Source organism: Amia ocellicauda, chromosome 3 (assembly GCF_036373705.1).
Source record: "Amia ocellicauda isolate fAmiCal2 chromosome 3, fAmiCal2.hap1, whole genome shotgun sequence".
NCBI classification, from domain to species: Eukaryota; Metazoa; Chordata; class Actinopteri; order Amiiformes; family Amiidae; genus Amia; species Amia ocellicauda.
Window position 1 is genome coordinate 8,643,721 of NC_089852.1, and position 18,259 is coordinate 8,661,979.

General features: G+C 36.2%; 1 protein-coding gene across 1 annotated transcript in view; it reads right to left on the reverse strand.

Annotated features, from left to right (window-relative positions):
• The window catches only part of rybpb (RING1 and YY1 binding protein b), a 30,423-nt gene extending 12,386 nt beyond the window's left edge, over positions 1-18,037 (reverse strand). Inside the window, exons 1-2 of the mRNA XM_066698048.1 lie at positions 17,912-18,037; positions 17,293-17,418 (exon numbers count right to left, since the gene is read on the reverse strand). Of these exons, the coding sequence (XP_066554145.1) occupies positions 17,293-17,418; positions 17,912-17,943 (158 nt within the window). The 5' untranslated portion in view covers positions 17,944-18,037. The remainder of the gene's footprint in view (positions 1-17,292; positions 17,419-17,911) is intronic.
• Positions 18,038-18,259: the final 222 nt, after the last annotated feature.

The following is an 18,259-nucleotide window of genomic DNA, read 5'->3' on the forward strand; positions in this document are numbered from 1 at the left end:
TAAAACACATCTTAAAAATACAAACTGCAGATACCTACCCTTTCTTCCCCCATTTAGTCTGTAGCATACTATTAAACTGTGCCGTACAACAAAGATTAAGCATTTGCTGGAAATAATCAACAAACTCACATTTAGATCTTTGAGTTATTGTTCAATTGAACATTTATAATTGTTGAAGCACAAACATACCTTTAAAAATAAAAAGCACAAGCTAGCACAATCTATGTAACAAGTGTAGGTTACACTAGGTTTAAACCATTGCACAGCCTAGCCTAGGTCTAATGTATTTAAACCTAGAAGACGCACAGCAGCTAATGTTCAGTTTTTTGTAGCAAATTCTCACATGCTACTATTTTCATACACAAGCAATTTAAGCTGCCTACTCAGAAATCACAAAGATAAAGACTTAAACCATCATTACTTGTAAGCTTATAACATAACAATTATAAAACCAATCTCCAGTAATTACAATGGTAAACACAGAATGAAGGGTATTAGTTAGCGTTCTTTTTAAAGACTCTTCACGGCCTTTATAGATTTAAATGATTAACTAATCTTGTAGAAGGTATCTTATCTGAGGTTGATACCTTCTACAAGATGAGTTAACATATACTAATATATATATACACACACACGGATATAATTTATGTCATGCCACTGATCGGAGACAACAAATAGATTAATTCCCATATTGGGAGTTGTTTTATTGTTGCTTTTGCAATCATCCAGGTTGACGGATCTACACCAAGAATGTGAATATGTCAGAATTTCACTGAGCTCAGTCCTCTCTACTAACAGCTTCCAACTGTATACAATCCTTTAGGATAAACTAATCAACAGATAGTTCCTTTCGATTCAGAAAGGTTTTCAGAGATGAGCAGGTAGCACAGACAGTGTACGTCTCGATCTTCAAAATAATTCAAATTATATATAGGCTCATTTACACAGTGCAAGAAAATGTTAAAATAATAAATAATAAAAAAAAACATAGCGTGGTTAACAGGATTTATAACCTGAATAAAAATAAAATAAAAAATGTCAATTTTTTTTATAAGGCAATCAACAAAATAAATATTAATTCAATCCCTGACGTGGTGCCAGCGATAACTCATTCCAAGCACATTCCCAGTCATTTAAAGCCACTTTGTATTCTAAAAGTCTCACGTTGGTGCCAGATCAGCCGTTCATTATTCGTCCCACTTAATACCCACAATCTATCCAGAGCGAACTCATTCAGTCTCTGCTGACCGGAGTGTACGGAAGAGTGATGTGTGGATTATTGGGATTCCTAATGCTTTCTTCCTGCTGGCTAAATGTTGTGCACTTGGCTGTGTGCCTGACCCTGAACACGTGTGGAATTGACAATCTAACGCAATATGTCATCTGGAGAGTTTCAGGCTTAAGCCAAGCTAAGCAACACTTTGTTCATATTCCTACAACACCAGGAAGACCATGCTTTAAAAACTTTTTTTTTTTTAATCTGCAATTCAGACATTTATCTCCCCTTTTTTACTAAATGTGAATGTGAAATTAAAAATTATGTAGTCAATTACTGAAGACATTTTCCCCATCTTTCCAATGTAGTTTAAAATATATACTAGTTTGACTGAGCAAGATGAGGCCAAGATGTTCATTAAGAAATCCACCTTCACGCAAACTGAAGAAAATTAAAAAGGCCCTATTTTATGCACAATAGGTGGTGAAAGCATTTGTAAAGTGTTATTCAATTAACCTGTGATGATCTTTTGTCCCGCCATAGCACATGTAATATAAATATCACAGTTTGTGGCTTTTATTGGAATATGGCCTGGCCATTACTTTTAACTGCTTTTCACAGCTTCCAGACGGCTCCTGACAATTCATCTGGAGACATCTGTGTTGTGTCTGTCATCTATGCAAACGATGTGACAGGATTCCACGTGGGATTACTCAAACACGGTGAAGGTGAAATGTCAAATTTACATGGAGAGAGACCTGTCAATTCTCTTCTCAACAGTGAACAACTTCGGGAGTTCAAAGAATACAAGCCTGAAGTCAAATTATCTTACACAGGAAGGATGTAGAACCGATCGTAGATTTTGAATTTAACTTCATTTAAATCTATCAATTCCTTAAAGGTCAAAAAAGTATCTTAATAGAGTGAATTGTAAAATGCGAGTCCTAAGGCAATTTAACATAATACCACACTGTCGTAAAATTGTAAATGTTATTCAAATAAAAATAAATCAACCCATTTCAGATCAGTTTCATAACATTTTCTAAGTGTACCGACTAGTTATGTTTAATTTTTTTTTTTTTCCCATGTTTACCTTATTTACATATTAAAGTTCACTCTACTGCACTGGTCTCAATGTTCAATTACGTTTATTTTTTTAATGTTTAATTTAAGCCTAGTTAAAAGATTTGAATTACAGTCTAAATAAAGAAGCTATACATCACACTAATCTGTGACATTAGATTCACTACAGTCACTAGGCCTACATGCATTTCTGAAAACCTACAGCCAACATCTATTTTTAATGGGCAGCAGGTTGCACAAACGCAAGCGGGGTAAGGCATTCCAACCCGGGTGAAAAGCCAGAAATTAATCTGGATACAGAAGTACTGTCATTCTAATCACAACTATATAAGGTTAAGGATTTCTCAGTTTTGATAGCCATGTTTTAAAAATAATTGTTCTGATAACCGTTTCTAAGGCAATTGTGTATGCATTTTTTCAATTTCAATCTTAAGCAAAGCTATAAATGCTTTCACATATTTTAATGTCAGTTTAAAAGCTGTAAGTGTAAAATACAAAACAACCCACCCCCCACCAAAAACTAAAAAACTACAACGATGCTACCCTTGGAAAGAAGACCCATTTTCCAATCTACATCTTCATAAGATCAGGCACTTCATTTAAGAGCTGTCAACAGGAAACCCCTCAATTAACCGAGTAGATTTTAAAGGACTGACAATTACTCGCTGCCAGAGACACTTGATGTACAGTACCAGTTCCAAGTGGCAGCACAGAATTCAAGATACCTCTTACTCTGCACTATAGTACTTCATGCCTTGTATCTCAAAAAGCTATGACATTTCATGGTTCACAGTCATTATTGAAAATTACAGTTTTAACTTCAGTGATACTGTGCTTGATAAATTCAAGGCCAATCTTATCTGAAGAACAGTGACTTTTTTTTTTTTTTTTTTACAAATTAGGACGACATTTAAAATAGTATTCTAGTACTCAGTCCAAATTCCCAACCTCCGTACTGTATCCGTGACATAGTTCCAACTGTCTGTTTTAAACTGGGAATGACTTTATACCCTACAAGCTTAACTCACAGAAAAAGATTGATCACTTGAGTTAAAAGGATTGTAAAACTTATCAAACTGCAGGTCATCTTATTCCCTCTTTGTTCACTGGTGCAAGAAATTAATTCATGTCACCTCTCATTCCAACTCTATTGACTCCCTTAGCTAGCAATGTGTTAAAATTCTATCGAGCAAGTAGATTCTCATTTTTATTTCTACTCACTGGGATGGAAGTATCATAGTTTTCAGCACTTTGCACACTACAGTAACAGCTTGCCTCAATTAACAGTGCTGATGTTCTATGTAGAAAAAAAGGAAATTAATTACTTTATAGCTAACTACAATAGTTATAAATGCCATCCAAAAACACATTTAGATGAAAGTTTGTTGTAAATGGGAAATTACATTGAACTTTAAATTCTTATTTGACCATACAACCCACCAGGTGAGACTATACAGATTACAAAACCGGACATCAGAAAGTTAAAACATTCACATACACTTCTTGAATGCCTTTTAAATCCAACAGAATCCACATCTATATTATTGTTCACCCCAGAGAAAATATAACTCGGTAATCAGACTAAAACAATACATATATAATACGTAGTAGAGCACTTGGTACATAAATCAGAAATTATTCCTTGGCATCAGAGATTATCCCACTTACTTTCTCAAACCGACATGAAGTCATTTGGTCCACTCTCAATTATTGATTTTAATTTTGTTTTATTAAATTAAGCTGTATTTGGACAGGAGTGCGACTGTTAGTCATTGGGTGTTATAAGCCAACAACAAAAAGTTGGGTTAAGCCTGTAAAAATCTCTTCTCATAGTTTCAAGATGTTAAACATAGACTGAAGAAACAACTGCTGAATTACAACATTAAATAGTAAAACTACTTAATTTCAAGGACTTATGCATTTCATTAGACTAACATGTGCTTGGATTACGTAAAAATATATAGTACTGTCAATATAAAACTATTACATTTTGGGACGTTATTAGGCTGTATTTATTTGATGTTTGACAGGACTGAGTTCGGGTGATTTAGCATTTTAAAAATAAAGAGGTCAGGTGATTGCAGCAGATTGCCCCTTTATGGACTGTGGGATTACTTGCACAAAAAATCTCCACTGCACAATAATCTCCTCTGTGGTTAGACCAGAGAAAAGAATAACTCCATCGTCACAGTTCCTTGCGCAGCCGTGGGCACAGCAACACTGCATGTTGTCTATGAAAACTATAAAGAGTAAGAATATGGAGTAAGAAACGGTAACACTCGACTGACTTAATAATAATGACTCAAGTTGGTATGGGGAAGACAAATCCAGTGATTTTGTAGTTTGTCTGCTGTCCAGGAAGTTATGACAACACATCCTGAAATACTGAAGGAGCATACAGGTTATGACATCCTCAATTTTTTTGTATGTTTTAAAACATATATGATAGAATCAATCTGGAAAAGTGGTATACATTTTACTTATACACTATGGCAACATATAAAGATTAATAAAACCATAATTTTATTGTTACTGTGAATGTTTCCTTTAATGTTCCATCTCTTCCCGTTTTTGTGGTTGTCAATTAACTCCTGTCACAGGGATCTCATTGCTTTCCTTTCCTTTTGCAAGAGGTCTTGAATCTGTTCACCTAATCAATAACCTCCCTGTGGTCATTCTTGTCTAATCGTCCTATTATTTTTATCCACAATGTTTTTTTTCTTTTACACCCAGCTACATTATACTGTTTGTATTCAAATCTAAGTAACATTCTCCAAGAATATCATTACGATCACAGAGCATAATGCCATACAAAGATAGCTTAAACTTTAAAACAATTTCTTCAAACACATTACAACACAGGTAAGCGAAATCATATTCCTTATGCACAGATGTTAACACTGAATTTTGAGATGGTATAGACCTACACCTTGTTTGTTTTTACCCAAATTATCCTTTACAAAAATGTCTTCTACAGTATTGGCATTAAATCCAAACAAGTTAAGGTCAATACAATATTAGCATTCATTTAATCTTACAGCCTAGATATTGAGCAATTAATTCGTTAATTTTGCATTAGAATTTTAGCAATGCAAATCTTTTTCTTCTAGTAAACTATATGAAAATTAAGAAAAAAAATGAAAGGATTTATGGCATACGATAGCATGCATATGGCTCGATTTTCCCAAAGGCATTTAAAGACCTGTGGTTGCAAGTGTATACACCAGACATAGTGCAGATTGACAATATGTTTAACTCCTCATGCATTCCACCGAACTGCTCCCAAGGAGCTGCTGAAAAATTTGCAGATAAAGGTTTTATTTCCTTGACAGAAGAGAGAGAGAGAAAAATGAAAACAGATTATTTCTACAACTGATGTTCCCTTGGTAATATCACTGAATAGGGAAAAGCTTGCATGTGATACCCACATAAACTAAAATATATATAAAATAATATATAAATCTGAAGTTCAACATAAGGCAAAAATGTTGTATATGAAGGCTCAGACCTGCAAAGTACTTATCTAAGAAAGTTTAAAAGAAAAATCTGATAATACAATATAGGGTTTCAATAATACTTGGAAAACTATAAATAAACTAGCCTTATAACTTTACCTTAAATGGAACCCACTGGTGTATTTCAAATCTGAATGGATTGAACACGAAGATGGAAATGTATTAAAACATCAATGGTTAGTACTGTGAGGTTTAGAAAGGCTCAATGCTTCTGTCAGGAGTAAAATCAGGTCATTATAATGAACGGTGCTGAACATCAGTTAGGCCCAGACACATCAAACCTCAAAAGTTAAAAAAAAAAAAAATATATATATTTATTTTCAAATCTTAGTTTACTTGTTTTGATTAAACCTATGAATTAGGATTCACACACACATTAAAACAGAAACTTTCTATTATAGATCATGCTTGTATTTCTGACCAACAGAAGTGCATCATTTTGAAGTGCTAATCTATACTGCCTGCAGGCATGGTATATTGCATGGTGCATTGATAGAAGTGCAATTTCCCTTTGAAGGTTTAACAGTTTATGCACGGCCATGATCAGAGAAACGCATAGAAATGCATCCTCCCTCAACTAACAGGGTGGCAGATCCAGAATACATGAATTTGGCCATTTCCACCAGTTTTCTCACTTAGACATGATTAATGTGCTAATATGCAGTATCCAAGCACCCGACAATGCACAAGAATATACATGGTCATAGAAACACAATATTTAATCTGTAATGCTAGTAGTAAAAACAATGACCTCTCACAAATTGGTAAGAAAAGTATTTTAAGTATGATTTTGAGACTTTGAATACAAAGCCATTGTCCATTCATTAACTGATGCTGCAAAGTCTTAATGACTTTCTTCCTTCCACCCACAGTAGTTTTCTTTATCATTAGTAAATACTAAAAGAAAAGTGTCTGGTATGGTTTGCAATTCATCATTTACCTTTTCTGTGAAGGTTGACAACACGTACGTACTCTCCAGGAAAGCTGGCGTTTAAATAGACCCCTGTTTATATACCACATTTCCCATCATCACAAGTAAGTAGACCCAGACCATCTATTTGGGTCCTTGGTTGTAATGTTTTCTATATCAATTTTTCATGTCAGATTAAAAATGATATATTCACATGTTTAAAGAGGCATGCTAAAAGGCATGCTAAAAGGCACTAGCCAACACTCCTATCCTGCTATTTCATATCACCTCCCCCTACTTGAAGTAATGATGTGCTCCATCCTCCCGTCCCCAGGAGACCGCCGGCTGACTGAGTTCATCACAGCACTGCCGTCCATCAAAACCCTGCTGCTCTTTTCACAATCCCAGCAAGAGAAAGCAACTCAAGTGTGTGCTCATGCTCCCATTTCCAGGAGAATATACTATTATATTAAATGATGAGAGTAAGTGTAGCCTACATCCTATAGTTAACATTCAGACAGGAGATCTCATTTTAGGTTCCCTAACTGCTTTATCTGCTGAAGACCTCAACAGCTTTTATCTTTTTCTTTTCACCCAGTAAAAGCATTATGCTCATCTTGCATTTAGCTTACAGTATTGGAAAAAAAATCTAAGCAGTTTAAAATGTTCAATTCTGCACAAGGATAACAATCCAGCGACTAGCCTACATTCCAAGTAAGACAAAGAAAAATGACAGTTCTTAAAGAAAGACTTATTGAATTCATAATTAGTCCATAAACTTTTTATTTTAAAATCAGTTTTAAAATTCCCTTTAAGCTTCCTGGAACTATTGAATTGAATGTTCTTGCTAAGAAAGTCAAAGTGAAAAACTAAACAAGCCTTCACTTTTTGTTGCTTTTGCTGATGACAATGATACATAGAAGGAAAGTGGCCTTCTGGTTCATGAACAGCTGTTTTTCTGTCATTATAGCTAATATTTCATGAGGTTTCCCCACCTTACATAAAAACTAACATAGCAACAAATTTTAAAGCCTTACTTAAAACACGACTGAAGAATACTTAATGTAGATCATAATCATTTAAAATATATCTATAATAAAATACAACATACGGGCAAGGTAGGCTAAAACTCACTCTTTAAAAAAAATAAAATAATAATAATAATCATCCCAACAGAATAAAAACCCATTAGCCATCAATAACTGTGGGCAATTACATCAGTTCAGGGGTTCCCAATGTCTGGTGATGGAGGGCCAATTTCCGTAGGTTACATGGGATGGGGGGCCACAGTTGAAAATGAGCCACCAGTGAAAACTAAATATGTCCCAAATCATACCTTTTTATGAACTTTAATTGTTGTTTTATTATTTCCCCCAAATTATATGTGCAATTTGTGACAGAAAATGTTCAGAAACTGTAAAAATATAGTAAAGGTTCAGAAAGGGCTGGCTGAAGGTTGGCTTTGGAGGGCCGCACCAAACATCCTTGAGGGCCATAGTTGGCCCCCGGACCACACTTTGGGAAACCCTGCATCAGTTGAAAGTATTAAACACATTAGTGTGAATTGAGATGGCAACTGAACTTAAAATACAGGTGTACCTGGACCTGTGCTCATCGATTTTGTCTTGTCATTCATCTAACAACTTACTGTGTTTACAAGATCCTTAATACAACACCTAATATATACACCATTACATAAGTATACTGCAAATCAAGTGCAAAAGCAGGGTCCCTAAAGAAAAGTGAGCAGCAGCCATCCAGAGCAGTGCAGCAGTCAGACAGAAGTAATTCATTAGCCAATAGCAGACCCAGGTCATGATCCGTGCCTGTTTCCTTGTCAGTCCTCTCAGTGTTGGGACTAGTAATTATAAGGAAAGATTCTAGCTTTGTTCTCCGTTAGATACTGCACAGGTTTTTCCAGCTTTTGTTTTTCAGTTTAGCGGATATTCACTAGTTTGGTTTCACCATTGCTGTGAGAGTAACCTTATCATCATTAGGGTTAATCCTGACCAAAATGTACTGTATCGATTGTGAATCACCCCGACGATACACTGCTAGAGTGCATCTATTCCACACTCGAGCATTTTCTTCTGACTGAATTAACCCAAACTGTATCAGATTTCCTCAAATGTGCAGTGCCATGATAGACATTTCTCTGTCACTTCATAATTACTTTCAGTTTCTATGTTTTCTCTGGTAAATTACAATTTTCCTTTAATGGCTTTTTCAATTAACCTCAAGACCCACTTCCCCCTAGTTACAGTATAAATGACACTAATTGCATGGCTTTCAGTTTGTTCCATGTTGCCTTTGCAGAATCTTTTCACAAGGAACTTTATTCTCATAATATTGTATTGCTTGGCATCATAATTTTTTTTCTTTAAATAAAATCATTAAGTAAATATTCCTGGATATTAAAACGATCACAATTCAGAATTCCCTTTGAGAGTAACCTTCGACATGCTGCATCTTCAATGGATTCTGTTGACAGCGTGCATGCGCAATTTTCTTTTATGGTAAGATCACTTATTCAACCATGAAACTTTTGTTTTTACAAATTTTGACAGTTACAGAGAACATACATAGTGTATATATATATATATATATATATATATATATATATATATATATATACATACATAGTGTATATATACACTATGTATGTTCTCTGTAACTGTCAAAATTTGTAAAAACAAAAGTTTCATGGTTGAATAAGTGATATATATACACTCACCTAAAGGATTATTAGGAACACCATACTAATACTGTGTTTGACCCCCTTTCGCCTTCAGAACTGCCTTAATTCTACATGCCATTGATTCAACAAGGTGCTGAAAGCATTCTTTAGAAATGTTGGCCCATATTGATAGGATAGCATCTTGCAGTTGATGGAGATTTGTGGGATGCACATCCAGGGCACGAAGCTCCCGTTCCACCACATCCCAAAGATGCTCTATTGGGTTGAGATCTGGTGACTGTGGGGGCCAGTTTAGTACAGTGAACTCATTGTCATGTTCAAGAAACCAATTTGAAATGATTCCACCTTTGTGACATGGTGCATTATCCTGCTGGAAGTAGCCATCAGAGGATGGGTACATGGTGGTCATAAAGGGATGGACATGGTCAGAAACAATGCTCAGGTAGGCCGTGGCATTTAAACGATGCCCAATTGGCACTAAGGGGCCTAAAGTGTGCCAAGAAAACATCCCCCACACCATTACACCACCACCACCAGCCTGCACAGTGGTAACAAGGCATGATGGATCCATGTTCTCATTCTGTTTACGCCAAATTCTGACTCTACCATCTGAATGTCTCAACAGAAATCGAGACTCATCAGACCAGGCAACATTTTTCCAGTCTTCAACTGTCCAATTTTGGTGAGCTTGTGCAAATTGTAGCCTCTTTTTCCTATTTGTAGTGGAGATGAGTGGTACCCGGTGGGGTCTTCTGCTGTTGTAGCCCATCCGCCTCAAGGTTGTACGTGTTGTGGCTTCACAAATGCTTTGCTGCATACCTCGGTTGTAACGAGTGGTTATTTCAGTCAAAGTTGCTCTTCTATCAGCTTGAATCAGTCGGCCCATTCTCCTCTGACCTCTAGCATCAACAAGGCATTTTCGCCCACAGGACTGCCGCATACTGGATCCCAGTAACTGAGCAGATTGTGAAATACTCAGACCGGCCTGTCTGGCACCAACAACCATGCCACGCTCAAAATTGCTTAAATCACCTTTCTTTCCCATTCAGACATTCAGTTTGGAGTTCAGGAGATTGTCTTGACCAGGACCACACCCCTAAATGCATTGAAGCAACTGCCATGTGATTGGTTGGTTAGATAATTGCATTAATGAGAAATTGAACAGGTGTTCCTAATAATCCTTTAGGTGAGTGTGTATATATATATATATATATATATATATATATATATATATATATATATATATATATATATATATATTATATTATATAATATGAGAGAGAGAGAAAAAGAGAAAGCTTTGTTACTAAAATAAAAAAGTATTAGTCTGGTAAAAAGGAGGGACTTTCACCAATCTGTTCTCCTTTAACAACAGAAACTACTGTATATCATTCTATAATAATTATAAACACACCTGGCAAAAGAGCACCATACCTACATAAACTAACTCACCTCATCACTTCCAACACAGAAGCAGTTTTAGAGTGCCATGTTAGTAATGTGTGAGCAAAAGACACCACATGTGAGAAACTGTTCTAATAGGCATCCAAAGTCAAAGAGGATTCTATACAAACTGAAAGCCAATATGGAGGGGGAGAACTTAAAACATCAACTGAGAAAATATTCCTCCTCAAGGTACACGACAGCTAGTAAAGTGAGTACCTGCATGCTTCACACATGCATGGTTTGCCAAGAAATTTTGTGATTATAGTTTTCCTGAAATCTAGACCAGCATGCACTGGATGTGTGCATATACAACACAGAGAACATGGACCCAGGTACAGTGAGGGTAAAAAGTATTTGATCCCCTGCTGTACCAAGTACTAAGTCAAAGGGGTCAAATACTTATTTCCCTCATTAACATGCAAATCAATTTATAACTTTTTTGAAATGTGTTTTTCTGGATGTTTTTTTTGTTATTCTGTCTCTCACTGTTAAAATACACCTACCATTAAAATTATAGACTGATCATTTCTTTGTCAGTGGGCAAACGTACAAAATCAGCAGGGGATCAAATACTTTTTTCCCTCACTGTACATGTTAGTTCAGAGCACATTGACTACTATTTATTCCTGCGCCTGGAAGGAGTTTTAATTGTCAAAGGCTTAAGGGATGAATGCAACACAGCCATTGAATACCCCTGCACCTCGCTGGCAACTGGAACATTTTACAAAAAGGGAGCGTCCCTTGAGTTAATTTTGAAATCAAAGTTAAATAAATTAGGCCTATATACTTCTCCAGTTTCAAGGTTTGCAATAAAATGTTTATTTCCTTTTAACTTTATTATCCTTATTACTATGAAATATGTATACAAGACAAAAAGAAAAATGTAGTGTATGCTGTAGAATAAAGACTTGACTTGAACCATTGTCACTTGGACCCCCAAAATTCATCTGGGATGTTTCTTGTTTCATTTCTCTCTCTTTTTTTTTTTTTACCCTGAACAGGAAACCAAGAGCTTTGTATGAGCACAAGACCACTGCAGCCTGTTTTGCATTTATATGGTTACTTCAGCTGAATGACAGAAGACACTTGTGACACTTATGGATGCAAAAGAATTTAAAAGAAAATCCATACACAGTACAACTTCAAGCTGAATAAAAAACACTCCTTGTCTAGATTAATTTTGATGCTTAATTTGCAAGTAATGCTGATCAGCTGTTTACTATTCCTGCTACCATGCAGAGAACACGTATATTTATGTATGTATGTATGTATGTATGTATGTATGCATGCATATATGTATAGATGGATGGATGATCAGACACCCTTATCCAGAGTGACTTACAGGTGTCACAAAATACACTTATATAAATATAAATATACAGCAATATAGAGTGTTGCTAAATTTGATCTAAAAAACACGTACAAAATTCGGTGCTGTTACATACCTAATGTGTACTGGAGGCATATTAATATAAGTCAATTTTCAATATTACATTTATAATTGCAATTTATTTATAATTAACAGGAGATACAGTGACTTTATAGTATAAATAATGGCAAATAGATAAAGAACATGCATATTTTGTGATACAAATGTGTTATGTGCCTTTATTCAATGCATTTACACAGTGCAACGGGATTCAATTTACCAACAATGTCAATAATGCCTGTTTATGCCTTTCTGTTTAATGGTAACTTTAAAATGCTGTCCTGTTTCAGAGTGCCCTGGTGAAAACTGAGCCATATGGTCCACCTACGACTTAGCATAATTATTACCGGAGCTTCCACGGATAAGACAAATCGTGTCGTTTTTTTTCTGCTGTTCATTAAGTGTTGAAACGTCACATTTATGAAACAACGATGCAGTCTCATTCAGGGTATTTCCAGCAGCGATGAATGTTACACTTATATATATGAAATAGTTATATTATAATATTACAAGTTATTAATGAGATGTGATTTTTTTTGCTGAATTCTCACTCCTTTTCCACTCCTACAAACACATGAGTATGTATAAACCAAACATTTTAGGAACTGCAAACCCTTTAAGTTTTACTTTTAAATCAAAAATAAAATGAGTGCTAGCAAAAGTTCATAACTTTTACTAGCAAAACAACACAATCTGGGACAGTTAGAACAAGACAATGACCTAAATCAAATCATAAGTTTGCCCTAACTGCAAATTGCAAATAACAAACTTGTAAACTATCACCACTTTATAATACTTATAAATAAAAAGACAAAAAGGTATGGTAAAAGGTATTTAATTTGTGATTCGTAGGTAGCTTAACATTTTGATTTGGTCTAAGCCTATGTGCCGTAGTAGAGTGAGCCTCACAATGTGCTATAAGAGACATCCCTGGTTGTAGCATTTCCAATATTCTTTAAAATATGATTTATTAAAAAGTATAAAAGAAGTGTTGATTATTGTATTGTTGCCTCAGATTAACTTTGTATTTCAATTTTAAAGTAGTATTCAAATTTCCAGCAATATGGGGGGAACCATTCAAGTCGTGGGCAATCAATAATACTGAAACAAGGAATGTGTGTGATGAATTACTCAGTCACTGTCCATATGTCAGCTTAATAAGTCTACATAAAAAGTATATGATGTACTATAGTTTATTGGATAGAATTACTTTAAGACTCACAGATTGTTTTAAAATGCAATGTTTGTTAGACACGTGATCAATTTTATAACTAAGCAGTATAAACTTCAGCAATCACAATACTTAAAATAGTTGTTACATTTTGTATGTGAAAAAACGACAAGGGAAAGAAAGGCAGATTTATTTCTGAAATGGCTATTATTTTTTCACATTATTTTTTTTAGGTTCTCATTCTGGGGTTTTCAATGAAAGTGCCAACTGACCTGAAATAACCTCTTTACTCTGCTGCCCATTCTAGCTTCTAAGCACAGAGACTGAGCTCTACAGCTGTGCAAGCTACTGCTACAGGAGCCATAAGCATGCCTTTTAAACTGATTGGTGTGGTCAGCATCCAGTGTTGTCAGATGAATACTCTATGATTTCAAGAGTAGAGTCTAAAGCCCACTGCACACAGACCGACTGACCGACCGGACTCATCAATTCAACCGATCGTGTGCAATCAGTTTTAACAGTGTGTGTGTGTGTGTGTGTACAACAGAACAAAAACTGATTTCATCTGTGATTCCTTCAGTTTATTGTTTTTCTTCCAGTTTTGAAGGTTGAACTTGTTGAATATTTTTCAGTCACACTTTTCTAAATGTGGTCAGGCAATCTGTGTGCTGCTTTTCCTGACCTAGACCAACTTATTCTGAAGGCGTCGGTCATTGGCGAAGCAGGTTTAAGTCACACAGATTGCAGTGTCAAGGAAAGTTAAAACAGTGGGCCAGGGATCATTTAATATACGTGTTTGTGCTCAGTTTTGTTCAGTCTTCACAGTGTGCAACACCCAGTCGGGAAAAACCTAGTTGTAATGACTGATCAAAATGAAGCAAAACTGATTGTGGATTTGAAACAGCTTGAGTTGTGTTGAGAAGAGTCTGGCTGGCTTCAGTCAGACTGTGTGCACCGAGCTTCAGTCTACGTATGTAAATCTGCTTATGAAGAAAAAAATACACTAATAGTTTTCCCTCATTTATTTCAAAGTGTAATGAACAAAACCAGGGGGATACTACACAACCTTTATTCTATTACTTCTTCAAATGAACCATAGGGTACCTGTAGTCTCATAGCAGCATGTACATCTGTTCCTGACATAAAGGCCAAGATCTCAACATTATCTGCCAATTAAGACAAGAGAGTGCCAGTATATTATAAAAATCTACATATTTCAAATCTGAGCCAAGAAGAAAATATATTTCTTGACAGTACAAATTTCTATATACTCTTTATATAGATTTTTTTTTTTTTTTTTTGGTGCAGAATGGGAGATTCATTCATTATCGCACTGTATCCATCTACAGTAATAAGGTCACAACAATGATGGATTGTTCAAGCAAATACAAATAAGTTTTTCAGAACGACATTACAGCGCTATAAAAAATGTTCTACATACCCAAAAAATACTATTTAAACTGCCACATGAACGTAATACAGTCTCTGTCACATTAATGATGGTCTGACATCTGGTATCAGAGAGATCATATATGGTTAAAATCAGCTGCAATACCATTGATTGCATATTTGCTTAGTTTCAAACAGCTTTAACAGAGATGAAAACAAAAAGTGAGGGGGGAATAACACGTCAGATTCAAAAGTGAAAACAATGTCATCATTTCTATTGACAGGATTGACGTAACAGGACATTTCCCAAACATTGCTAGTACGATAGCGAATGGGTTTGTTTTCTGTTACTGTAACAAAAAGTACCATCAATCGGCACTTTGGACTCTCACTTATAGGTGTTTTTGTGTAGAATAACGAAAACATAAAAACAATACAGCTTTCTAAAGTGGTAAAATTTTGAGTGTTTTCCCTCTGTTGATGCATGCGTCAGCAAATAGTCATAATACAACCACTATATAAAAAGGTTAATTCATGGGAATTCTTGAACAAGGTTATGAATTACTCATGCATACATCCTACAGTGACTGATAATGCACAAAGTTCCCCAGCAGTATTTATCAATAGATCAATAGCAATAGATACTAAATATGATCTGCTCAGGTCTTCATCACATGAATATTTACCACTCACTTGTTTCATTCCAGTGAAAACAAGTACAAGAAACCAAATATGAACATTTTAATAATTTGGGAAAATCATTATGAAATTTGCTCCTTTGCAGAATTAACTAAATAAAAAGGACTTCACAAAGGGTACGCTAGTACATAACATGCAACATTTCATAGATTTTCTCTTTGGAGCTTCTAAAAATTGTTGGTTGAAAGGTAAATGTAGTATGTCAAAATATTTTAATGGCTAAGGAAGAACAAAGTGAAAAGTAAATCTTAAAAGAAAAACTAATAGTCTACCCTAAATATGAGCATTTCATCATGATTATGATGATTTCTATCAGGCAAGCTGTCATAGGTAAATTGGCTGGCTATAGCAATGCAACCGAGTATTAAACTTTTAAATGAGTGGCTGTACCTATAGCATTAAAACCGCTCATCAACCTTAAGCCAATACATTACAAAAATTAGAACAAATGTTATGTAAAGCCAACTTCCTGAAATAATTATGAATAATGTAAACAAGTAGCCTATCCTATACTCCTGTTTTCACACAAACTCTAAAACTCCACCCTCACATCATGGGCAATCAGAATGCCATGAAAGATTAAATTCACATCCTCACATTCTGCTTAAACATCAATCAATCAATCAATATGAAAAACAAATGTATACAATGCTTGTCCAGACCACAACCAGCATGTAAATACTGGACAGACTCCATATTATTATTATTTTTGTATAATGAAATTTGATTAGATGCAATACAAATGATTGATTAAATCACAGATCTTAAATTGTATTAAAAATTGTGGGATTGGGAACACAATGAAGAAGTGATCGGTTATCAGTTAATAAGTTTTACATTCAATTATATGATAAACAGCTGACCCCACACACACACAAATCACATCACCATCCCCATCTCCAAAAACAAACATGATATACTACTAAATGCTACTATTTTTAGCATCTTCATTTTGGCACGTTCAATGAGGTGTTGGTCCTTAACATACAGTAAATATGCAAAATGACAGGTCCTGCAGGTCTGATATTAACATAATATCTCAAACTATATTGGTTCAAAGCAGCAAGGTTATGGTAGAGGCTTAAACCATATTCCATTTCAATCATCGACCAATGATGTTACACTCCAGTTAAGAGGTCCAGCTAGTACCTAGAGGAGCCGTCTCCATAGGTTTGACAGTATGTTCAGCTCACACGCAAGATGAGACACTGTCACCAAAAACATGCATCTGGCAGCAGTATTAAAGCAGGAAACCCAAGTTCCATACAACCACTTGTGCTCCATGGGATTTAAGATGCCATTTTAAAACTCGTCCTTCTTTCTTAACAGTGGTTGAAGAGATGATCGTGATACAGAAATGCTCTAAAAACCATGCAACACTGCATCAGGAATAACAATGATCCAAGTGCATTTCATTGGGGGGGTACAGGATGAAGAAGGGTGTATGTATGTATGTGTATGTGTGTGTGTATGTATATATACATATATATACATACACACACACACACACATATATATATATACATACATACATACACACACACGCATGCATGCATGCATATATACATACATACACACGGTTACCTACACAACATAGGTGCCTGCAAAATCGTAAATCAACAAGTCCAAACCTCATATTGGACCCGATCACGGTATTAAGATTGAGAGCAGCAGAAATACAGGTACCGTGCACATCAATAAAAACACACCGAAGGAGGCAAGGTAAGGGGTCGTACCTGGTGGATGTGCCTTTCCGCACATCGCAGATGCTGCATTTGAAGGCTTCGGCGCTGTTCCTGTAGGTGCAGACACTACAGTCCCAAAAGCCGTCGTCCGCCGCCGGTTTGGCTTGTCTTTTTGGCCTTGGGAATTGAACAAAATCAGAGGTCAATATCACTGTGGACCACAAGCACAACTTCAACTTTATGCACAATATGAAATGCATCAACTCTTCGTGTCGGGGCTGGGGGGGGGGGGATATGCAATGAGATCCTTTATCTGGCAGGTTTGATCGCTTTCCCTCCCCCCGTGTCGATAATCTAAAGAAAGACGTCAATCGAGCGTCTAAAATGGCCATCGGACAGTGCGCTGGAATCAAGCTGGATTATTATATCCCCGTTCAAAACATGCCAGGCGTCTCCCCGGTACATTTCCCTTTGTCTGAAAGTGACTAGAGAGTGGAGAGAGAGAGAGGCTGGCCGCCATAGCTGCACTATACGAGATTAGCCCTGGCACACAAACACACAGAGAAAAGGGAGAGAAAACACTCCTGGAGAAAACATCCAAATATCGAGCCCTTTCTCCCCAAACCCGCCCAAAACGACGGCAGACGGACTGATCTAAACGGTGTGGTACCTGGTTGGGCTCTTCTTGTCGCCCATGGTCATAAATTTCCACAAGAAGAAAGGGGGTTTTGTAATTGAGAGTGGTAGTGGAGTATCCAGTGAGTGCTGCTGCTGAAGCTGCCTGGCTGCCAGTCTCTCACAGTCCCTGACCGACTCGCGTAGGGCACGGCTACGGCGCACCATGTGACCGCCCGGCGCCCAATCAGCGCCGGCCTGGGTTTAAAAGTCTGGTTAGGGTAAGGGGAAGGTAAACTGGGTCTGTGAAGGTGTGGGGAGTTGTATCCAGGAGAAACTTCTTGTGTATGGGTAGATGGGGAGGTGAGCTAGCTGGGTCTGTGGGGAGTTGTATCCAGGAGAA